The sequence below is a fragment of the Pongo pygmaeus genome, chromosome 1 (genome assembly GCF_028885625.2).
Source record: "Pongo pygmaeus isolate AG05252 chromosome 1, NHGRI_mPonPyg2-v2.0_pri, whole genome shotgun sequence".
Classification (NCBI taxonomy): Eukaryota; Metazoa; Chordata; class Mammalia; order Primates; family Hominidae; genus Pongo; species Pongo pygmaeus.
The window spans coordinates 25,234,730-25,259,899 of NC_072373.2; the positions used below are offsets into that span (position 1 = coordinate 25,234,730).

At 42.8% G+C, this 25,170-nt stretch overlaps 2 protein-coding genes across 3 annotated transcripts in view; one reads left to right on the forward strand and one right to left on the reverse strand.

Moving 5' to 3' along the window:
- Positions 1 to 25,170, forward strand: part of NVL (nuclear VCP like) — a 549,783-nt gene that overhangs the window by 393,407 nt on the left and 131,206 nt on the right. The window lies entirely within an intron of this gene.
- Positions 919 to 23,253, reverse strand: CNIH4 (cornichon family member 4). 2 transcript variants are annotated; one of them, XM_054448131.2, is made up of 5 exons: positions 23,052 to 23,253; positions 19,476 to 19,544; positions 14,077 to 14,189; positions 8,648 to 8,788; positions 919 to 4,251 (listed from the first exon to the last, which is right to left on the reverse strand). In XM_054448131.2, exons 1-5 carry the CDS (start codon positions 23,118 to 23,120, stop codon positions 4,224 to 4,226), a joined length of 420 nt encoding a protein of 139 aa, XP_054304106.1. In that variant the 5' UTR covers positions 23,121 to 23,253; the 3' UTR covers positions 919 to 4,223. The 2 variants fall into 2 exon arrangements, with proteins under 2 accessions (XP_054304106.1, XP_054304116.1); XM_054448141.2 differs by lacking the exon at positions 919 to 4,251 and having other exon boundaries at positions 8,648 to 8,741; positions 23,052 to 23,243.

Here is a 25,170-nt window from a genome sequence, read left to right on the forward strand (position 1 = left end):
CATCTAACCTGTGAAATAAGATCTAGAAAACAGGAATTAAAGTGTATGTTCAACTAACTCACATTCTAACTAGGTGCTAACATTTAGTGGGAACTGATGTAGATGAAACCAAGATTGCTCCGTAACGATGTAGCAAACCAGATATACAGCAGAGGAAGCCACAGGCAAACCACTGAGTTCTCTCTCAGCCTGCCGATTCCGACCGCCCACCCACTCACTCTTCTCCACCCAGCTTCAGAGGGAAGCAATTAAAAATAAAAGCAGCCTTTACCCAAGAACTTAAGAGCACCTGAGCTCAGAACCAAGCTAGCTCAGTGAACAGTCCCTTCAGCATGTCCAGACCATGATTATTGTGATTACTGTAGTGAAGAATGATAACCCAAAAGCTTTGAATGAGCTTCAGTCATTAGACTGTATTTAACTGAAGCAAAAAAAAGTTACTACCTTTTCAAAAATTCATGAAAAATATGGCTTAGATCCAAAAGGCTTCATTTACCAAGAATATTTCAATCTTTGCTATACTACATAGTAAAATAGTATATTTGGTTTAAAGTACATAAACTCAGGTGACAAAGATCCAGATAGTGTAGAATTTCAAACTTACCTTCTTTATCTTGCTGCCTTTTTCCATATATTAGAACAAGTTTATTTAGATTTGGGGGACAACTAATTATACCTAGTATATGATATTTCTCACTACTTGACAAAGTATTACCTGTTAGCAAAGCTGATTTCTCCAGTCTCAAGCAAACCAATTATAGCCATTTCCTAGCCTAGCATGTCAGAATATTTCATAATGTGACTGTCTTGAAAACAAAGATGGTGAACTTTGATTATGTTGCTCCATTGCTGCTTCTCTGACTTAAAGGCCATCAGTTTGACTTCTTGCTGAAAAAGCAATAGAACACCACAATCAGGTTTACTTATTCACTCAACAATCATTTATTGTTTCTGTGTGCAAGGCACTGTGTTAGGTGCCAAGAGCAGAAGGAAGAAGATACAAATATGAATGGGCATACTCTGCCCTCCAGGAACATACAATCTAAGAGTGATTAATTGCATACAAATAACTGTAATACCAGATAGAATGTGGTAAGTGCCACGGGAGATACTGCTATAGGAAGCTTTCTTAGCTCTTAACTTCAAAGACCAGGTCAGGTTTTCTTCTACTGTAGTCTGTGTGGCAGGCATGAAAAGGCAGCTGAGGGGACCTGCTAAGCTTTGATGAACTGAGCTGCATCTTGGATTTCACTTCCTCTGCTCTCTCAGCTGAGGTTACGGTGATTAGCAAGGGCAGTTGCTACCACTGAAAGGATAGAAGGAAAAAGGCAAGGGAAAATGATACGTACTAAGAAGATGCACATAGGAGCACTCAATAGTAGTCTATGGACTGGGCCCTGGGTACTGCCATTATAGAGGGATGGGGAAGAGGAGTGGTAAGGGAGAAAGAACACTGGACTAAGCATCAGCATTCAGATGTTCATAGTTACAACACCTTGAACAATCTCTAGGCCTCAGTTTATCTTTGGGATGAGGGAGTTAGACAAAATGATCTCTAAGGTCCTCTACAACTCTCCAATCAATGAAAAGGGGAGAAAATTTATAGCATCTTAACCATGGCTTTTTAAAGTCAGTGCTTTTATCCCCCTTTCATTATTTGTAGAAGTGCCCCTAAAAATTTTTTTTTTAGCTGGGCGTGGTGGCTCACACCAGTAATCCCAACTTTTGGGAGGCTGAGGCAGGAGAATCGCTTGAGGCCAGTAATTTGATACCAGCCTAGGCAACATAGCAAGACCTCTGTCTCTACAAAAAATGTTTTAAAAATTTGCTGGGCATGGTGGTGTGCATCTAGTCCCAACTACTTGGGAGGCTGAGGCAGGAGGATTGCTTGAGTCCAGGAGTTCAAGGCTGCAGTGTGCCATGATTGCGCCAGTGCACTCTAGCTTGGGCGACAGGGCAAGACCCTGTCTCTAATTAAAGAAAAAAAATTTAACTACAGTGATCCCCCACTTTCCTGGCTTTGATAGACAAGCAATACAAGAAGGAAGAGTTTTTGTTTTTAACCACAGCTAATGTTTCAGAAGTAAGGAGCTTCTGACCTTTGTTATAAACATGGCACCTTTCTGAATTGCTTAGCCTCAGCAAGCCTGATGTACTGTAAACTGACAGCCCAAAGGCTGTCTCAACTGCCATGGGTCACTATTTTGGTTACTAAGAATATCTGAACGAGAAGATGAAACATTTTGGTCAAAAGTCCTCTACATGGCTGGGTGCAGTGGCTCAAGCCTATAATCCTAGCACTTTGGGAGACCAAGGAAGGCAGATCATTTGAGGTCAGGAGTTTGAGACCAGCCTGGCCAACATGGTGAAACCCCATCTTTACTAAAAATACAAAAATTAGCCAAGAGTAGCTAGCTGTAATCCCAGCTACTTGGGAGGCTGAGGCAGGAGAATCGCTTGAACCCAGAAAGCAGAGGTTGCAGTGAGCTGAGATCACACCACTGCACTCCACCCTGGGCGACACAGCAAGACCCCATCTCAAAAAAAAAAAAAAAAAGGATCTGTACCACCTTTGAGTTTAAGTAGCTTGTCTCTCAGTTGCAAGGATTTAAGTTCTCCAACAGCTTCGTTGCTTTAAAAAGCTTGAGCAGAACATGAAGAGGCACAGGAAGTTAGGAGGAAAGGCAGAGTGAAGGGACTGTTTTCTAAGCAAAAGCTGCCTCAGAGGGAAAAGGTATGAAAAAGAGAGGCAAGCAAAGTAATGTCTGTTACACAGCTTCTTGGCCCTGTGCCTGACAGAAATATAAGATTACCACAAGGAGCAATTTCTGTGACCCCAAAGAGGCCAACAGAGCCAAGTTCACTTTGCCTACCATTTCACCGTTCCTTTTGTGTGTTGCCAGGGCACTACTTCCAGCCTTGAAACATGGTCTGTCTGTACAGGGAGTTTGGCTTAGTGGCTCCCTTGCTTCTGCCAAGGCTAGACCTAGTCCAGGACTAAAAGGACATGTAACATTTAATCTTTTGGGTACCACACACCCTGCTTAGCCACCCAATTCTATCTCAACTAGAGTGAATAATGCCTTTGGATTCTCCCATAGAACACAGTCATGTTTTGCCCAAATGCCAGTGCTTAAGATAGCAACATTAAAGCACAAACTAGGACTGAGGATAAATTGCCAGGTTTATTTTACCCTGTAAGAGCTGGCAAACAGAGCTGAGGAGGTGAACTGCTCTCCCAACTGCAAGAGTTTACAATATAACTCCAAGGAACAGAGTTTGGTTGCATATTGCTATGTCCATGAAATGGCTTGTATTTGGTCTCCCAATTCACAATGTGGTCAGTGCAGAGGGATAGAAGTGTTAATCTGGCACCACGTGGCGCACCAAAAGGCTCAATTTCACAGACAGCGAATAACTATTCCTGCTTCTAATCTGATTAGCATCTTCTACCCAAACCCATTAAAATACGTTATCAGGGAGATCAAATACAATTGGAATAATTGCAATACGAAAACCAGACTGGCAAGAGCCAGTGGGGATTTTCTGGGTTGGGGGTGATTGTGGAGGTAGTAGCTTTTAAATGAAATCTCTTGACAAAATATTTCCTATCAGCAGGAACTACATTGTACCTGGGGAAAATGGCTTATAAGGTTTCACAAATTGTGCAAAGAAATATATATATTTTGAAATGCCATTCTCTGTTGACATTATTGTGAAAAGACTTTCAGCTGACAGTCTCATAAATCTTTAAACCATATTAAATGAAGTTGCCACAACACAGGCAAAAAGGGTAATTTTTCTTCTTTTGTCCAGATCAACAGTGTTGTTTTGTACTCTAACTTTTCAGTAGACCTGAAGGGCACCTTTGCTCGCTCATCTCTTCAGTTTGCCCTTTAAAGTGTGTTCTTTATTTCTTTGGCATGCAAAGCTGGGATGGCAGTCCTGTTCCTACATACAAATAACCACCTTCAACATACAGAGGATGAAAAACACCTTCAAATGTTGGCGTTCAGGCTAAAGTTGAAAACTAGAAATCTACAGAAACTCAATTCATGTTTTTTAAATATTTTATATGGTAAAAATACAGCAAAAATAGTTTTTTGTTCAAAGAGGAAAATATATACTGCTATGGTCACGGTTCTAAGGATGATTTAAGAAGTCTCTGGCTCCTCAGCTGTGCACTGTAGTGTAGGCTGACTTCAACCACGGCTTCTCCAGCTTCAGTCATTTATCAAAGCTAAGATCATACTGTGGAAAGAAGAAATTAATGTTACTAATGTTTTCTCAGGAATGTTCCTACAGAGCCTAGTTTGTCCAGACTTGCGTCCCTAAGGTTCACGAAGGAACAATCATTTGAGTAAAAGACAATCATTCATACCCAAAGGAAAGAATATATTAGGATCTTTCATGTCCAAACTTTTTCACTAAAAAAGAGTGACTGGGGGTGGGGAGTTGGGGGAAGTATAACTTAAAACCTACGTTAGGCTATAGTTAAAAAAACAAAACAAACAAAACAAAACAAAACAAAACAAAAACCTAGCTCAGTCAGTTAAAAAAAAACAACGTAACAAAACAAAACAAAAAACACGTATGTCCAGAAAAAAAACCTCTAAATTCTCTAGCCAGATACATACTGTTCTATGCCTGGAACCTCTTCTCCCCATCCCACCACTCCATCAAAGCAGTAACTTCTTACTCAGGTTTTGTGATTGGCTCCAGGGCACCTCGTTGGGGAAGCTGGCCTCTCAGCCCAGGGCAGTTGCACAGCCTCCTTCCACAGCTCTTCCTCCTGCTGCTGTGGCTTACATGCTGTCTCTACCACTGGACTATGAGCAACTCTTGAGATGAAAGCAGGGCCCAAGCATCACCACTTTCATGTTCTACTAGCACCTGAGCCTGCAACTACCAAGTTCCAAGCTTTTACTGTAGGGATTCTGTGCTGCTCCTCTGTGTCACTTGCAATGCTGTACACAATGTCTGACACACGGCAGTCACCCAATAAATGCTACGCCACTAAAACTGACACAGTTAACAATAACAAAACCATCCTTTCCTTTGAAATACTGGGATCAGCCTTGCTCTGCTGAAATCAAATGCCTAAAATACACAAAAATATCCTTACATCACTTATGGTATAAATAATTGTCCAAATTCAACCATACTAAATGTACTCAATGCACAGTAAAAATTAATGATAGCAGCTAATAGTTTTTAAAGATTTTTGAGAGTTTACTATGGGTCAGCATAAACAAGTGTCTTACATGTATTATCTCAGTCCACATTAAAATGTGATGAGGCAAGTACTATTAATATCATTAATATCCCCTTTTCAGATCAGAAACTGAGGCTCAGACAGGTTAAGAAACTTGCCCCAGGCCGGGTGTGGCGGCTCACGCCTGTAATCCCAGCACTTTGAGAGGCCAAGGTGGGTGGATCACCTGACCAACATGGTGAAACCCCGACTCTACTAAAGATACAAAAATTAGCCAGACATGGTGGCGTGCGCCTATGATCCCAGCTACACGGGAGGCTGAAGCAAGAGAATCCCTGGAACCTGGGAGGTGGAGGCTGCAGTGAGCTGAGATCATGCCACTGCACTCCAGCCTGGAGAACAGAGTGTGAGACTCCATCTCAAAAGAAAAAAAAAAAAGAAAAGAAAAGAAACTTGCCCCCAGGCCACAGTGTAAGTGGTAGAGCCCACATTCCACTAGGCTAGCACCCAATCAAAAAACCAAAAGTATGGATTCCCCCATTATCTAAAGAAGATGAGCATTTTTTCAAAACTTTAACTCCATTCAACAAGCCCTGAAATGTCAACTAGGTGCAAGGTATTAGGCAAGGTGTGGCAGATGTTAGATACAAAGACAAGTAGCATAAAATCTCTGCAATCAAAAGCTAATGACTTGGTAGTAATAGCAAAACCACTGTTTAAAAACAGCAACCAAAAACCAAGAGAAAAGTGCTACAAGGACATCTTCTGACCCTCTGAACTATATTTAACACCAAAGGGTAACGTAACAGCAATGTGGCTGAAAATGACAGGCTGATAGGGAAGGGAAGAGAGAAAAGAAAACGGTACAGCCAGTGAAGTACACAGCTGCCCAGGCAAACCAGTTACATGAGTTGCCTCTCTTTTATTTAGTTATAAAGAACACTGTCTTAAACCTGCCCCAAAATTACATCTTAATTCCTCCAGTCCAACTCCCCACCACTTTATTTTTTCTTTTTTTTTGAGATGGAGTCTTACTCTGTCACCCAGGCTGGAGTGCAGTAGCACAATATCGGCTCACCACAACCTCCACCTCCCGGGTTCAAGCGATTCTCCTGCCTCAGCCTCCCGAGTAGCTGGGATTACAGGCGCGCACCACCACACCTGGCTAATTTTTGTATATTTAGTAGAGACAGGGTTTCACCATTTGGGCCAGGCTGGTCTTGAACTCCTAACCTTGTGATCCCCACCTCAGCCTCCCAAAGTGCTGGGATTACAGGCGTGAGCCACAGCGCCCAGCCACTCCCCACCACTTTAAATTCAACGACTAATGTTCAGAAACTCATGTACGTTTTTAAATCCTAAGACTTTGAGTCTACTAAGCAAGATACTGATCTCCAAGCCTAAATTTACTCCCCAAAGCATGACTACATGGGCTGTACCTACAGCACCACCCCCAGGGGATGCCTGCTCTAGTTTCCTTTCCAACAGCATGAAATCACAGGGGTGGGAGGATGAAGAAAGGATAACCTTAGCTAAGCCAATTCCAGCTTGTTTTTTGTCTCTTCAGAAACAAATATAAGGGAACATATATGACAGTAAAGATACAAAAGTATTAAAAACAAGAATAGGTGCATCATTATGTTCTCATCATTAACTTTTTTTGCTCCTTATTCATCATCTTTGATACCTGGATTAAAAACTAAGCATATTAGTAATGAGGTAGGGTATGAGAACCAGAAACTGATACCAGTGTGCTTTTTCTGATCTCGTTTTAAAGACACAGAAAAGCACATAAGATGAATGGTGAAAAGAAAACTATCTAAACTCTAATTTTAATCTAATCCACTAATGGGTGGATTTAGCACAGTGAAGGGATTTTAGGAAGCCTGCTTTGTCAGGAAGAGGCTAAAATGGTTCTGACTTCTAAACTATTCCAAAAAAATAGCAATTTTTAAAAATTGCTATCTTGGCCGGGCATGGTGGCTCATGCCTGTAATCCCAGCACTTTGGGAGGCCAAGGTGGGTGCATCATGAGGTCAGGAGATTGAGACCATCCTGAAACCCCATCTCTACTAAAAATAGAAAGAAAAAAAAAATTAGCCAGGCGTGGTGGCACGCACCTGTAGTCCCAGTTATTTGGGAGGCTGAGGCAGGAGAATCACTTGAATCCGGGAGGCGGAGGTTGCAGTGAGCCGAGATTGCGCCACTGCACTCCAGCCTGGGTGTCTCGAAAAACAAAACAAAACAAAGAAAACAAACAAAAAAAAACCCCTGCTACCTCTATACAGTTTCTAATCAAGAATTTTCTGAGTGGTGGAAGTTGACTTCAACATAAGTTTTTTCTAATAGTCCTTATGCCTACGTGAAAAATTAAACTCTACCTAGGGGAAAAAATAAAAATGATCTAATTAAAGCTTTGATACAAAGGTTAAGCCTGACTTCTAGCTTTTCAAAGGTTTAATCAAATCATATACACAGGAATTTTTTTTTCTCCTTTGCTCTATTCTATGCATCTATGATGGATAAAGGAAAAGATGGCATGTTCACCTTTAAAACACACAAGAATAATTTAAAACAGGACTATATAAGGCTTCCAATGTCCGACAGCCAATCTATCATATTAATTATTACTTCCAGTGTGTTATAACTAGAAGACTGATACAACTTTACCATAATAGACCATTTAGCATGCTGGAGAATGACATCACACCTAAATTACTTATTGCCAAGAAAGATCAGCACAGTTTGGATAAAAGTTGCTGAGAGCTGCTGCTAGTGGTGTGATCCCTCAAAGACCATGAGTGGGATGGTCGCTGAGGCACATATATTAATGCTTATAACAGGCAGTGGAACTCCACAGCTGTATACTACTAGGGCAGGAAAAAAATATCAAAGACAGTTTTTCTTTTTTTTGAGACAGAGTTTCACTCTTGTTGCCCAGGCTGGAGTGCAATGGCGCAATCTTGGCTCACTACAACCTCCGCTTCCCAGGTTCAAGTGATTCTCCTGCCTCAGCCTCCTGAGTAGCTAGGATTACAGGCATGTGCCACCAGGCCCAGCTAATTTTGTATTTTTAGTAGAGACGGTGTTTCTCCATGTTGGTCAGGCTGGTCTCGAACTCCCAACCTCAGGTGATCTGCCCTCCTCGGCCTCCCAAAGTGCTGGGATTACAGGCGTAAGTCACCGTGCCCTGTTTTAAGCATGTTGATAGCCTCAAAGCTAAGGCATAACTAAGATGCCACAGGGTAGATCTACTGTAGTTCAGACAGAAAGCTGATTCAATGACATACATAAATAATCTACACAGCCACAAGGAATTTACATAATCCCCGAAAGTTCCACAATGTCAATGCAAAATCCTATAGTATAGTAATATCTCACCCTTCAAAAACAAATATGGCATCTAGGAAAATACCAGGACTTTAAACTCACCTATAAAGATACATGAAGAAGCAGAGCAAGTGGAAACCAAGCTTGATCATGGCTTCTTTCATGTGTGACTTCAGCTGCCCTCGATTGTGTATTTCTGTTGGATCAAACACTCCCATGTTACCACTCGGCACCATAATGTATCTGATAAATTAAAGGATACATACATTAGAAGGATAATCAAATCATAGGCATAAGTATTCAAATATAAGTAGCCAATAATAATCGACTTTTAAAAGTGAACCAATCAGGCCCGGTACTGTGGCTCATGCCTGTAATCCCAGCACTTTGGCAGGCCAAGGCAGGTGGATCACCTGAGGTCAGGAGTTCAAGACCAGCTTGACCAACATGGTGAAACCCTGTCTCTACTAAAAATACAAAAATTAGCTGGGCATGGTGGCAGGCACCTGGAATCCCAGCTACTCGAGAAGCTGAGGCAGGAGAATCACCTGAACCCAGAAGGCAGAGGTTGCAGTGAACCAAGATCGCGCCATTGAGCCCCAGCCTGGGTGACAGAGCAAAACTCCATCTCAAAAAAAAAAAAAAGTGAGCCAATCATAGCAGCCTTAAATTCATACCACATATGGACAGAGTGGTTATGATAATGTCATGGGCTGCCACTTAGTTAGTTTCCTTTTGAAAGTTATAATACTGTTAATCTTCTGCCCTGTAAAATAAATACATTAACATTCCAGAAAAGGATATTTTATGCACTGAAACCCTTTTACTCATCTGTAGAAAACTACCGTACCAGTCATATCTACAGCCGTTTTCCATTAGACAAAGGTTAAAGGAGGCTCCAAACCCAAACCAATTTTATTAAGTTCTTAGAAACTTCATTATGGAAATAGGGAAATTAAGGAAGTTAGGTTACTTTGAGAGGATCAATGAGTTTAAGTGTCTGGGCTTCAACATCCAGACTGTGTCATCTGTGTAACATATATGTCCTAACCTAGCACTGTCCATGAATTCTTCCTGCTCTCACGTCTAAGCTTCTTCTAGTACAACCTTAGTTGTCACACAGCTTCTCAATTATCACTTCTTTGAAATGCAAAGGACTCTCTGAGTTCCACAAAGCTGAAATTCTCCCTTAAAACCCCAGTAGCCCAACTATAGCTGAATAGAGGGTATTTTCATTTGAATATCCAGATAACATCTCATCCTTGTCTAATTTCTAGGTTATCTAATAAGAGTGTCACCATTTTCTCGGTGGTCCTTAAAAACTTCCTCTTACCCAACTGGGACTTCTGTCTTCCTCATCTTTCATAGCCAGTCCATCAAACCCTTGTCCAGTCTTTCTTCCTACCACCACTTACTTAGCTTTTTTTTCCTTTTTGGATTTTTGTTTTATTTTTAATGTTTGTGGGTACATAGTAGGCATATATATTTATGGGTTACATGAGAGATTCTGGTACAGGCATGCAATGTGTAATAATCCCATCAGGGTAAGGCTGGGCACAGTGGCTCACACCTGTAATCCCAGCACTCTGGGAGGCCGAGGCGGGAGGATTGCCTGAGGTTGAGAGTTCAAGACCAACCTGACCAACGTGGAGAAATCCCATCGCTACTAAAAATACAAAATTAGCCAGGTGTGGTGGCGCATGCCTGTAATCCCACCTACTCAGGAGGCTGAGGCAGGAGAATCACTTGAACCCAGGAGGCAGAGGTTGCAATGAGCCAAGATTGCGGCATTGCACTCCAGCCTGGGTAACAAGAGCAAAACTCCGTCTCAAAAAAAAAAAAAAAAAAAATCACATCAGGGTAAATGGGATATCCATTACCTCAAGCATTTATCCTTTGTTACAAACAATCCAATTATACTTTTTTAGTTTATTATTATTATTATTTTTAGATGTAATTTCACTCTGTTGCCCAGGCTGGAGTGTAGTGGCACAATCTCGGCTCACTGCAACCTCCTCCTCCTGGATTCAAGCAATTCTCCTGCCTCAGCCTGCCGAGTAGCTGGGATTACAGGTGCCCAACACCACCACGCCCAGCTAATTTTTGTATTTTTAGTAGAGATGGGGTCTCTCCGTGTTGGCCAAGATGGTCCTGAACTCCTGACTTCAGGTGATCCTCCCACCTCAGCCTCCCAAAGTGCTGGGATTACAGGAGTGAGCCACTGCACTCACCTCTAAAACACACAGGAATAATTTAAAACAGGACTATATAAGGCTTCCAGTGTCTGACAGCCAATCTTTCATATTAATTCTTACTTCCAGTGTGTTATAACTAGAAGACTGATACAACTTTACCATAACAGACCATTCAGCATGCTGGAGAATGAGCATCACACCTAAATTACTTATTGCCAAGAAAGATCAGCACAGTTTAGATAAAAGTTGCTGCGAGCTGTGGTATGATTCCCCAAAGACCATGAGTGGGATGGTCGCTGAGGCACATATGTTAATGCTTATAACAGGCAGTGGAACTTCACAGCTGTATACTACTAGGGCAGGAAAAAAATATCAAAGACAGTTTTTGGTATTTTTTTGATATCCATCAAAAAAAAAAAAAAGACACACACAGTAAAAAGTGTTGGCAAGGATATAGAGAAAATGGAACCCCCAATACACAGTTGATGGGAATGTCAAATAGTGCAGCTGTGGCTGGGCACACTGGCTTACACCTGTAATCCCAACACTTTGGGTGGCTGAGGTGGGAGGATCGCTTGAGCCCAGGAGGTCGAGGCTGTAGTAAGCCAAGATCATGCCACTGCACTCCAGCCTGGGCAACAGAGTGAGACTCTGTCTCGAAAAAAAAAAAAAAAAGCGCAGCTGCTTCTGAAAATACTCAGGCAGTTCCTCAAAAGGTTAAATATAGAGTTACTATATGACTCAGTGATTCCACTCCTAGGTATTTTGCCTCTTTGTCCTGTGGACTACTGTACTTCACCTCCAACAGCATAAAGTACAGTGGTCTGAAAATAACAAATAATCAATCTGTTGATTTTTTAAACCTTATTAAATAGAAGGTAAACTTGTGACCAGCAGACAGCCAACCTGTCACTGCAGTTACCAGGGCAATAAATATACATGATCTTTGTCTTTATTTTATTATTATATTTAAAAAAGAATCTTCGGTGTTTTTGTTTGTTTTTTTGAGGCTGGGTCTCGCTCTGTTTCCCAGGCTGGAGTGCAGTGGTGCAATCTCGGCTCACTGCAACCTCCGCCTCCCAGGTTCAAGTGATTCTCCTGCCTCAGCCTCCCAAGCAGCTGGGACTACAAGCGCATGCCACCACGCCCAGCTAATTTTTGTATTTTTAGTAGAGATGCGGTTTCTCCATGTTAGCCAGGGCTGGTCTCGAACTCCTGACCTCAGGTAATCCACCCACCTCAGCCTCTTTAAAGTGCTGGGATTATAGGCGTGGGCCACCACGCCTGGCCTAAAAAAAGAATCTTTGGACTTGACTTCATAGAGCCTTTTACCACTATCTACAAAGAAGCCATGCCAAAGCTGGCTCTTCTAGCAGGTTTTCATTTCTAGTAGAAATGACTGACAGTATGGTCTGGTATAACATTAAGATCCTCATTCTCAAAGATTCGAGTCCCCATTCTCACTCCCAAAGTTGTGTTTCACTTAGTGAAACTACAGGTAGACTTAGCTGTGCTAAAAGTCTGCCTGGGACTAGCCCGCAGCAGAAGTGCAAGTAATCTGTGTTCCCAGCTCAGAGCTCACTTTAGGGCATTGTCTATGGAACTGATCATGGGAGAGTACTATTAAGCTTGAAAGAGGCCAGGCGCGGTGGTGTGCACCTGTAGTCCCAACTGCCCAGGAGGCTGAGGTGGGAAGATCGCTTCAGCCCAGGAGTTCAAGGCTGTAGTGCACTATATCACGCCTGTGAATAGCGATTGCATTCCAGCCTGAGCAACATAGCAAGACTTCATCTCTTAAAAAAAAAAAAAAATTCAGAACCCATGTTCAGTATATTAAAAAAAGAAAACAAAAAATTCTACCCCAGGATACCCACCCTCTAGAAAAGAGACACAGATATTTTAAAGCTTTTCTCTCACTCAGATTCTAGTTTCATGACCTTTATAAAATCATTCCCCCATATCCACTCCTTCCCTCATCTCTACTGCTGCCATTATCTTTTCATGTGCATCCCATCTTCCTCCAAACCCTACTTAATTTTTTTCTATGTTCTTTTTATTCTAACTGCACTTTACAACATCATACTTAAAAATCAGCCAATGAATGGTCCTGTCCCAAAAAACTAGACATAAATAAAAATGAAATAAAACCTAAAAATGTAGTAGAGCAGCAACCCACTAATACAACAATTGCAGGCTTGTCAAGATTATCCCAGCGGTCTTCACAAGAAAGTATGCTATGTATAATAACCCAACTATAAAATTATATACAGTCAGGGTTTCCATTGAGCTCATTTTGAGCAAACTTCCTAAATTTATTAAATAAAAAATTTGGATTAGGTACCTAATTTGCAGCTTTTTTTTTTTTTTTTTTTGAGACGGAGTCTCGCTCTGTCGCCCAGGCTGGTTGCAGTGGTGTGACCTCAGCTCACTTCAAGCTCCACCTCCCGGCTTCACGCCATTCTCCCGCCTCAGCCTCCCAAGTAGCTGGGGCTACAGGTGCACACCACCAAGCCCCGCTAATTCTTTTTGTATTTTTAGTAGAGATAGGGTTTCACCGTGTTAGCCAGGATGGTCTCGATCTCCTGACCTCATGATCCACCCACCTCAGCCTCCCAAAGTGCTGGGATTACAGGCGTGAGCCACTGCACCCAGCCCTAATTTGCAGCTTTTAAATGTACTTCCAGCCCGGCGCTGTGGCTCACACCTGTAATCCCAGCACTTTGAGAAGCCGACGTGGGCGGATCACTTAAGGTCAGGAGTTTGAGACCAGCCTGACCAACATGGTGAAACCCTGTCTACTAAAAATACAAAAATTAGCCAGGCATTGCGGCGGGCACCTGAATCCTAGCTACTTAGGAGGCTGAGGCAGGAGAATGGCTTGAACCCAGGAGGCGGAGGATGCAGTGAGCCGAGATCAAGCCACTGTACTCCAGCCTGGGTGACAGAGTGAGACTCCATCTCCAAAAAAAAAAAAAAGCTATTAAACACCTTTTTTGGCTCACACCTATAAATAATCCCAGCCCTTTGGGAGGCCGAGACCGGCAGATCACCTGAGGTCAGGAGTTCAAGACCAGCCTGGCCAACATGGTGAAACCCTGTCTCTAGTAAAAATACAAAAATTAGCCAGGCGTGGTGGTGCATGCCTGTAGTCCCAGCTACTCGGGAGGCTGAAGTGGGAGAATCGCTTAAACTGAGGAGGCAGAAATTGCAGTGAGCTGAGATCACACCACTGCACTCCAGCCTGGGTAATAAAGTAAGATTCTGTATTGAAAAAAACACACCTTTTTAAAATTTTTTTTAACTGCCTTGACACCAAACTAAACAAACTATACTCACCGATATATATTCCAAGTGGCAACAGGTAAGTTGAGAAGGAAGATGAACCAGTGCAATGAAATGAGCAGTAATACAGTGACAATGGTATGGCCAATCAATTCTGGAATTACCCACTGCAATGGAAGAACACAGTATTACATCTCACTGCTATGTCCTTCCTGACTGTACATGTTATTTGAAACTAAATCAATGAACGTACAGAGAATTTACAAGCTACTGTTTCAAGATTATTTTTAGACTCCCATGTCCCAGATTTGCATACTGCTATAACTTTGTATCCCATGCAAATACATCAGGGCACAGCTTAAAAATAAAGCACTTAAATTTCAATTACTTTTTATCCTAAGCAAAGGCTTAGGTTCATTCATTAAGCAGATCTGAATGAGAACTAGAGAAAAAAAGAGTATTGTTTAGTTCCTATTCTAGTATCTATGCCAAAGCCCCTAGCTCAAATTTGGAATGTTTGATATCCACACACATGTTGCCTTTCAAGTCAGAATAGCAACGTTAAACATTTTCCAATCTCCAGAATCCCGAGGAAACCATTTCATATTCAGAGAAAAATAAAAAAAAATAAGAATGTAAAAGCTTACAATAATAGCTCAAAGTTGACCAGATATGATAATGAACCAGAATGCCAGAATCCTGGCCTATCGGCTTTACAGAGCTCCATGCCCTTCCCTATGCTCTTTGTTGACTGTGTAATGTTCTAGTTCTTATGCATCAACAGCTTTTGTGGCAGGGTTCTCAATTCACCAACAGCTTTCCTTTCCTATGAGTACAGATTTTTAATTAAACTTAACTTCTTTTAGTGGAAGTTAATATTTAATGAAAGAAACTGGCATGCCTCACTTTCAGAAATGAGGAAAACAAAACTCAGAGTGGTTAGTTAAATTGCCTAAGGTTACACAGCTAAATAATGGCAGAGCAATATAGTGTAAGCCCAGGCACAATGACCTCAGACCTCCTGCATTTAGATTTTGGATAATTTTTTGGTAAATAAAGAAGTAGAGATTTTTCTGGGCCATAAACCTAATTTGCAATCAGCTTGGTTATACTTTTTTTTTTGCTCTGTCGCCAGGCTGGAGTGCAGTGGCATGATCTCGGCTCACTGAAACCTCCACCTCCCAGGTTCAACCAATTCTCCTGCCTCAGCCTCCCGAGTAGCTGGGACTACAGGTGCCCGCCACCATGCCAGCTAATTTTTGTATTTTTTAGTAGAGACGGGGTTTCACCATGTTGGCCAGGATGGTCTCAATCTCTCAACCTTGTGATCCACCCGCCTTAGCCTCCCAAAGTGCTGGGATTACAGGCGTGAGCCACCGCGCCCTGCCGGCTATACTTTTTAAAATGCTATTACATGTTGGAAAGTTCTAGTTGATTGCATAATTCTTACAAGTATGAGCCACAAAGTCAAACAAACCTGGAATGGAACTCATGCTATGTCCTATTTATTAGCTGTGCAATCTTGGGAAAAGTTACCCTCTCTAAGCCACAATGTTTTCATCTGTAAAATACACATAATACCTACCTCACGAAGTTGTTGTAGAGAATTAGATGAAATAACATGTAAGCCACATGCAAAGTAGGCACTCAATAAAATGTCAGCTGATGTTATACTAATACTCTCCGATCCATATCAGATCCCTAAAGCTATAGCCTTCAGTCTCTGGATTTCTTACTGTAGGCTGCAATCATCTTTGTATTACACAGACAAAGACCTGAAACATGTTTCTTTTTTTATTTTTTCTCTTGTTTTATTTTTGTAGAAAGGAAGTCTCCCTATGTTACCAGAGCTGGTCTCGAACCCCTGGGCTCAAGTGATTCTCCCTCCTCGGCCTCCCAAAGTACTGGGGACAGGTGTCAGCCACTGCAACTGGCCTGAAATATGTTTCAGGAAGCAAGACTTAACCTTATTATGCTTGGTTTACTGACTTTCAACCAAGTCCTCTGTTTTTTGTCTCTTCCCTCCTTAACGATATGCCCTTCCCCAAATTTGTTCTCAGCACACTGGCACTAGACTCATATCCTCCATGAAGGAGCTTGGAGGGTTTTTCTCTAAAGTAAATGACTCGAGAAAACACCTAGCAAAACACCGCCATTTCAGGTACCCCAACAAAAGTCCAGGTAGATAACAATTACCCTACAGGGAAGTATACCAGTCAACAAATCTAGACCATCCAAAGAGCTTTCAATGAGCATTTTAGTGCTTTACCCTTAAATATGAATAGGCAGTCATATATCAGAAATTTGAAGAAAGCCTCCAAAATGAAAGACAGAGGGGGGGGAAAAAAGAAAGGAAAAGAACTTGATGGAAACAGATATAATATAGGAAGCAGAAGAAAATTTCAAAAATTCTATAATCAGCCAGGCATGGTGGTGCACATCTGCAGTCCCAGCTACTTGGGACGCTAAGGCGGGAGGATCGCTTGAGCCTAGAAATTCAAGGCTGCAATGAAATATGATTGTGCCACTGTACTTCAGCCTGGATGAGAGAAAAAGACCCTATCTTTAATAAAAAATAGAAAAATACTATAATCAGTATTCTCAGAGAACTAGGAGTCAAACATGAACCAAGAGAATAAAAACCTCTTAAAAATCATCATTTTAGCATAAATGCTACATTTGTTAGAAAATTCAAAAGAAGGTTGGGTGCAGTGGCTCATGCCTGTAATCCCAGCACTTTGGGAGGCCGAGGAGAGCAGATCACCTGAGGTCAGGAGTTGAAGACCAGCCTGGCCAACGTGGCGAGATTTCATCTCTATTAAAAATACAAAAATTAGCCAGCATGGTGGCACACCCCTGTAATCCCAGCTACTTGGGAGGCTGAGGCACAAGAATTGTTTGAACCCAGGAGTTGGAGGTGTCAGTGAGCCGAGATAGCACCACTACACTCCAGCCTAGACAACAAGTGCAAAACTCCATCTCAAAAAAAAAAGAAAAAAGAAAAAAAGAAAATTCAGAAGAAAAAGCAAGGGAAATAATAAAAACAGCAGAAAAAAAATCAAAGAGATAAAACTAAGAAAAAGGAAAAATTGGCAGATCAATCCAGCAGATCAATTGTCTAGTTAGTGGAAGTTGTAGGAAGAGAAGGAGGGAAAAAAGATGGGGAAGAAACATCAAAGAAAGAATACAAGAAAATTTCCCATATTGAAAGAGCCTATCAGATGTCCAAAACAAACAAGAAAGGCCTTTTAAAAAGTACACAGAGGGCCAGGCACAGTGGCTCACGCCTGTAATCCCAGCACTTTGGGCAGATTACGAGGTCAGATCAAGACCATCCTGGCTAACATGGTGAAACCCTGTCTCTACTAAAAATACAAAAACAAAATTAGCCAGGCATGGTGGCAGGCACCTGTAGTCCCAGCTACTCAGGAGGCTGAGGTGGGAGAATGGCATGAACCGGGGAGGCAGAGCTTGCAGTGAGCCGAAATCGTGCCACTGCAATCCAGTCTGGGCCACAGAGCAAGACTCCGTCTCAAAAAAAAAAAAGTACACAGCGATACAGCACTGCAAAATTTCAAAACACCAAGGATAAAGATTCTAACACTTCCCCATAGAGGACAGGAAAAGAGAGAAAGAGAGAGAGAGAGAATGAGAATGAGAATCATATAAAATAGATGAGAAATTCTTCGGGAGGCTGGGGTGGTCAGATCATGAGGTCAGGAGATCGAGACCATCCTGGCTAACATGGTGAAACCCCGTCTCCACTAAAAAATACAAAAAAATTAGCCGGGCGTGGTGGCGGGCGCCTGTAGTCCCACCTACTTGGGAGGCTGAGGCAGGAGAATGGCGTGAACCCGGAAGGCGGAGCTTGCAGTGAGCCGAGATCGCGCCACTGCACTCCAGCCTGGGCAACAGAGTGAGACTCCGTCTCAAAAAAAAAAAAATGGCATGGTACTTCCCAACTTGAACCACTGGAAGTCAGAAGACCACCAACGGGTGTCTTTAAAATTCTGAAAGAAAAATCTTTTCCAACCTAGAACCCTGTACTCTGACAACTATGAATCAAGTGTAAAGATAAGACGTTTTCAAACATGGAAGGTCTCAAAATTTAATTGCCAGTTACCTCATCTCAGAAGCTACATGAGGCTGGGCGCAGTGGCTCACAACTGTAATCCTAACACTTTGGGAGGCCAAAGAGGGCAGATTGCTTGAGCCTAGGAATTTCAGACCAGCCTGGGCAACATAGTGAAACCCTGTCTCTACAAAAAAATTTTAAAAATCAGCCAGGTATGGTGGCACTCACCTGTAGTCCCACCTACATGGGAGACTGAGGTGGAAGGATCGCTTGAGCCTAGGAGGTCAAGGCTGCAGTGAGCCATGATCGCATCACTGCACTCCAGCCTGGGCAACAGACTGAGACTCTGCCTCAAACAATCAAACAAAATTTATGAAAATTTTTAAAATATGGAGCTTAGGCCAGGCATGGTGGCTGACACCTGTAATCCCAGCACTTTGCCAAGACAGCAGGATTGCTTAAGGCCAGGAGTTCAAAACCAGTCTAGGTCACATAGCAAGATCCAGTCTACAAAAAAATTTAAAAATTAGCCAGGTGGCTGGGCACAGTGGCTCATGCCTATAAACTTTGGGAGGCTGAGGCAGGCGAATCACTTGAGGTCAGGAGTTTGAAACCAGCCTGGCCAACATGGTGAAACCCCATCTCTACAAAAAATACAAAAAAAATTAGCCGGGTGTGGTGGCAGTGCCTGTAATCCCAGCTACTTGGGAGGCTGAGGCAGGAGAAGCACTTGAACCTGGGAGGCAGAGGCTGCATGAGTCCAGATCACACCACTGCACTCCGGACTGGGTGACAGAGTGAGACTCCATCTCAAAAAAAAAAAAAAAAAAAATTAGCCAGGCATGGTGGCATGCGCCTATAGTCCCAGCTACTCAGAAGGCTGAGGCAGATCACTTGAGCCCAGGAATTCAAGAATAGCCTGATCATCACTGCAAGAAACCCTCTCTCTCAAAAAATAAATAAAGAGTTATACATTAAAAAAAAAAAATTATTTTCTCGGTAAACTACACAAGAAAGGTCTTCTTTCATTCAACCAAAGACAGACTTGAGCTTTTTTCCATGAGTGGGAGGAGGGAGTTCCGACACAGAAGACAAAAACAATTACCCTCATAATGAACATTTCCCTACTCTGAGTAAAGATGCTATCCACTGTAAACAAGAGACAAGCAACACGTAAAGAAACAAAATTTCAAGTCAGATCTTCTAGCATAATTTCATGATCTAAAATATTGTAAAACACAGCAGTTCCATCAAATTTCCAATGAATAAGAGACAACATGTACTCTAAAATCAAAAATACATCTGTTATCTATAATAATCTTAAATATGGAAAATGACCTGGCTTCAATGCCAGAGAATGAGCAAAGAAATGTCTTACCTTGTTTAATTTTGAGCAACATGATCTAGCGTTAATGTAATCACATTCTAAATCAGACAATGTAATTATCTGATGATCAAGATAAGGAATTATTATATTTCTTTTATAATAACTAAGTATTTAAGTTTCAGAAAGCAATCCCAGTTACAAGGCAGAATTAGATTTGACTTGAAAAAAATGAGTTGTTTCCTAAAGTTTGCTCATTAGACAACTCAATTTTCCCATTCATGTTCCTTCAACAAATTATTTTACAAAATAATCCTATTTTGCTCAAATCTAATCTGACCCAACGAGAACATTTACTTTGAGTTCTTCAAATGTAAAACAATGGCTATTAAAAAAAAAAAAAAATGGGAAATATCCCAGCACTTTGGGAAGCTGAGGCAGGAGGATCACCTGAAGCAGGAGTTCAAGATCAGCATAGGCAACATAGCAAGCCTCCATCTCTGTCACCCAGGCTGTAGTGCAGTGGCACAATTCCAACGTACTGCAACTCCTGCCTCCTGGGTTCAAGCAATTCTTGTGCCTCAGCCTTCCAAGTAGCTGGAATTATAAGTGCGTGCCACCACCACACCAAGCTAATTTTTTGTATTTTTAGTAGAGACGGGGTTTCACTATGTTAGCCAGGCTGGTCTCGAACTCCTGGCTTCAAGTGATTCACTCACCTCACCCCCATCTCTACAAATTTTTTTTTTTTTTTAATTAGCCGGGCATGAGCACCTGTAACGCTAGCTCTTAGTAGCAGTAGTGCTAGGGTGAGGCAGCAAAATGCCTAGAGCCCAGGATTCACGTTACACTGAGCTATAATCACACCAGTGGGCTCCAGTCTGAGCAGCAGATTTGGTAGGCACCTGTAGTCTCAGCTACTTGAGAGGCTGAGGCAGGAGAATCGCTTGAACCCAGGGGGTGGAGGTAATAGTAAGCCAAGATTGCGCCACTGCACTCCAGCCTGGGTGACACAGTGAGACTCTGTCTCAAAAATAAACATGAAAATAAAATAAAGTCAAACTCATCGCTTTCTCCACAAATTGATCTTCCTCCAATTTGTTTTATTTCTGTTACTGACACAAGTATCATTTGCCCAGGATCAAAATGTGGAAAGCTATCTCTGCCTTCTGTTTCATATATCATAATCACTCATTTGTAGGTCCTAGCAATCATTTCTTCCAAATACTACTCACATATTCCCTCCTTTCGCCTGCCCACAACCAGCACTCTATTTGAAATCCAGACCCTATCCAGTTGGTTTATCTTCTAATCTTTCTTGTTTCCAACCCACTCGGCAGATTCATCTTCCTAATAAACTACCGAAAATAAAAATTTTCAATGGCTCTCTATTGCCTGCAGGATAAAAGTGAAAGACTTCCCTCCCACCCTTAACATTCAAGCCCTCCAAAATCTGATGTAATCCTGCCTTTCCAACTTAGCCTTCTACTGATGCCAAAATCAACCATGTGCTCCAGATGGTCTATTCGTTAACCATCGCCCAGAAATCCACGAACATACCTGTCTCTGCACCTTCGCTCTTGCCAGTGTCTGATTTGGAATATTCACCTCTTTCCCTTTCTGTAGATTTTGTCCACAGTTCAAAGTCCAAGAAAACTCTTATATCCTATATGAAGTCTACCGTGGCCATTTTCCACCTCCTATCCCTAAGTTAGCGCAACTATCCTAAAATACAGAATATGCTGAATTGCATCAAAACACCCCCGAATGTATTTTAATGTAATGTCTAAGTCAAACATTCCACCTACCATTTCTCTAAATGCATAAATTGGTGTAAACCAGGGCTATTTCAAATTATCAAGCCTGGTTTTCCAAACTGCAAAAAGAAAAAATCCAGTTACATTTCTGAGCGTAAGCTCTAGTTCAGGGGTGTCCAATCTTTTGGCTTCCCTGGGCCACGTTGGAAGAAGAATTGCCTTGGGCCACACATAAAATACACTAACACTAATGATAGCTGATGAGCTAAAAAAAACAAATCACCAAAAAAGAATCATAATGTTCTAAGAAAGTTTACAAATTTGTGTTGGGCCACGTTCAAAGCTGTCCTGGACCACATGCAGCCCGTGGGCCGTGGGTTGGACAAGCTTGCTCTAGTTCCTTATATCACAAGAGGCGCATAGAGGTCATCAAAACTTAGGCAAGTGATGCTGCCCTTTCAATCAGCTCCCTAAACCTAATAAAACTCAGAAATCTTGTCGTTAGATATCATCAAAGTAAAAACTGCTGCTCAATTGGGGAGGGTGGGGACACGAAGGCAGAGCAATATTTACTGAACATTAGCTATGGGGCAGGCACTGTGCTAGGGTGCTCAGCACCATTCTCATTGTGCATATCTAGGAAATAAACATTTCCTATTTTAAAGATCAGAAAACTGAGGCTTAGGGAAATAATGTACATAGCAAAGAGCTAGCTGAGCAGGAAACCTGATTCCAAATTTTGTCCCTTTCCACTACAACAGGCTGCCAGTCCACAATGAAGTATGAAGCTGCACTGAACATATACTCTGTACAACTATCCTAAAGCCCTCATGCTCTAGCAAACAAATGGTTTAATCCGATCAGAAACAGGTACATGTGATTTCCAAGAAAGGAAGCTGAAATGCCGAGTTCCTCATACGTTTTTTCTATCTTATATTTAATTACTTAAACCTGGATTGTGTAATGCAACATTGGGCAACAACTAAGCCTAGATGCTTTGTCAAGAGCTGGGAAGAGTTGTAGCCGACATGGCTACTGCAGTGCTAAATTCAACCACCATTTATTGCTCTGGAAAACAGTTTGAATACTGCAACTTAAGTTTTAACATGGATCGATAGAAAAATTTAAAAGCTGAGAAACTACTGGGAACTACAGCAGGTGTAGTTATTGAATTTACAGATCTGCAACCACCGGGGACAACCAAAATAATTACTTTGTAGATAGTTGTTAAAACAACTCCTTTCCAACACTCACTACAAAACGGCAGAGTGAAGGAAGCAACTTCGCTCCTTTGGCGAATGAGTCAACTCCTGGATGTGAAAGGTCCCTGCAAGTACTAACACCCGCCAGAACAAAGGGGCGGGTGCCGGGGGTGTTGCCTGGGGAACAGGAGGAGGCAAATGGCCCGCACTCATCCCGGCACCCGACTGTCGCAAGCGACCGCCCTTGGGACCCCCAGTATCCGACGAAGAGAACGGCGCGGGGCCTCTCCCAGAAAAACGGCGACCCTTCTCTCCCGAGGGCGGCAGTGGCTCAGGCTGGGCTGGTCCGGGCGCCGCGGGGACGAGCGGAGAGCAGGCGGGCAGGCCGAGACGGGGCGCGCCCGGAGAGGCCCACTCGGAGCCGAGTGAGGGGCGGCCGGCAGCCCAGGCAGGGCAAGTGCGTGCAGAGCGGCAGGGCCCGTCGGGTAGGGCAGCCAGCCTCTCCTACCCGCCCCGGGGCCCGCGCCACCGCCCCGGCCAGGCCAGCTCCCAGGGAGCCCACGCCCGCTGCCGGGCGCCTCCCTAGTCCCACACACCTGCCCGGGTACCCAACTGGCCCACCCTCAGCCGTGTCCCCCGGCAAGGCGTCCGCCTGCCTCAGGCAAGGATACGAAGTAGACCGAGAGGAAGATGAGCGCGCAACAATCGAGGAGAGAGAAGACGAACACCACCGCCTCCATCCTCCTCCTCCTCCTCCTCCTCCTCCTCCTCCGTCGCCGCCGCTCCTTCCGTCAAACCGGCTCGGATGCCCCGACCCGCCCCTGATAGGCCCTTGCCGGGGCTGGCTGAGGCGTGTGGTCCTCGAATCCAGGCGCGGCATGCCGGGAGTTGTAGTCCATATTTTAAAAAACTCTACGGCCCTAATTCTGACGCATGCTGGGAATTGTAGTTCATTAGTACAAGTCCATATCAAAGAGGTGGGCAGGGCCTCTTTCATAAATCCGATTATTTCCAGAAATGGAATTAATCAACAAGTATTTACTCAACGCTTTTCTTTTAAGGAGCTGGGGTCTTGCTCTGTCGTCCAGGCTGGAGTGCAGTGGCATGATAGAGCTCACTACGACCTCGAATTCCTGGGCTCAAGCAATCCTTCCACCTGAGCCTCCCGACATGCCCAGCTAATTTTATTTTATTATTTCTTATTTTATTTTTTTTTTTTGAGACAGGGTCTCACTCTGTTTCCCAGGCTGGAGTGCAGTGGCATGGTCACAGCTCACTGCAACCTCTACCTCCTGGCCTCAGGTGATCCTCCCACCTCCGCCTCCTGAGTACCTGGGATTACAGGAATGTACCACCACGCCTGGCTAATTTTTTGTATTTTTAATAGAGATGGGGTTTTTGCCATGTTGCCCAGGCTTGTCTCGAATTCCCGGGCTCAAGCGATCTGCCTGTCTCAGTCTCCCACAGTGCTGGAATTACAGGCCTGAGCCACTGCACCAGTCTCTACTGAACGCTTTTAATCTGGATATCCAGTAGGATGTATTTCCCATGTGTCAAATTTTCTTTAGAGTTGGCTCTAGAACCACTGCATTCCCTGACTTGGGATTTGTAAGGGGTTTTCATCTCAAAGCACAAATCTAACTTGATGCTTCTGGCTTGACATTTGCGATTTGCCCTTCCCTTCCTGATTTCAATTTCTCCAGAGATTTCACAGTCCTTTGTTTATCCTCTCCTACAGCAATGTTTCTCTCCTCTCTAGATTTTAAGATCTTTAAGAAGTGAATACGATGTCTTACTCATCCATTCATTCATTTAACAAATACAGTAGTACCTCTTATCTGCAGGGGCTACTTTCCAAGACCCCCAAGTGGATGCCTGATACAATGGATAGTACCAAACCCTATGTGTACTATGTTTTTTCCTATATATACATACCTGTGATAAAGCTTAATTTATAAATCAGGCACAGTAGGAGATTAACAAGTAATAATAAAATAGAACAATCATACTGTAATAAAAGTTATGTAAATGTGGTCTTTCTCTGTCTCAAAATATCTTATTGTACTGTACTTACCCTTCTTTTTGAGATGATGTATGATGATAAAATGCCTATGTGATAAGATGAAGAGACAGATGCAGCCTCTCCAGTGATTTTTATATTTTTCAGTCTAAATCTATTGTTACATTCGTGTAACTATCCATTACTTGCAGTAAGTGGCTTGGTATCACTCGTTTTAGGGAATCCCTCACTGAAGTCTTTGTATAGGCTCAATACTTTCTGGCTCAACATGTTGCCATCAATTGGGACACGTTTTCTGTTCGTGTCTTCCACCCACAAATGTAATGCCTCTTCCACTTTTTTTTTGTGGTTGTTGTTTTTGTTTTTGTTTTTCTGAGAAGAAGTTTCACTCTGTCACCCAGGCTGGAGTGCAGTGGCGCCATCTCAGCTCTCTGCAACCTCCACCTCCCAAGTTCAAGCGATTCTCCTGCCTCAGCCTCCGGAGTAGCTGAGATTACAGGTGCATGCCACCACGCCCAGATAATTTTTTGTATTTTTAGTAGAGTTGGGGTTTCGCCATGTTGGCCAGGCTGGTCTCAAACTGCTGGCGTCAAGTGATCCACCTACCTTGACCTCCCGAAGTGCTGGGATTACAGGCGTGAGCCACTGTGCTCTGCCGCCTTTTCCATCTTAACTAAGCACTTATCAGGCACTGTGGCCATAACTTTTGTAGTCTGAGTTGCAACAGCAAAACTAGCACAAATTCCTTTTTCCTTTTTCAGAAATTCACG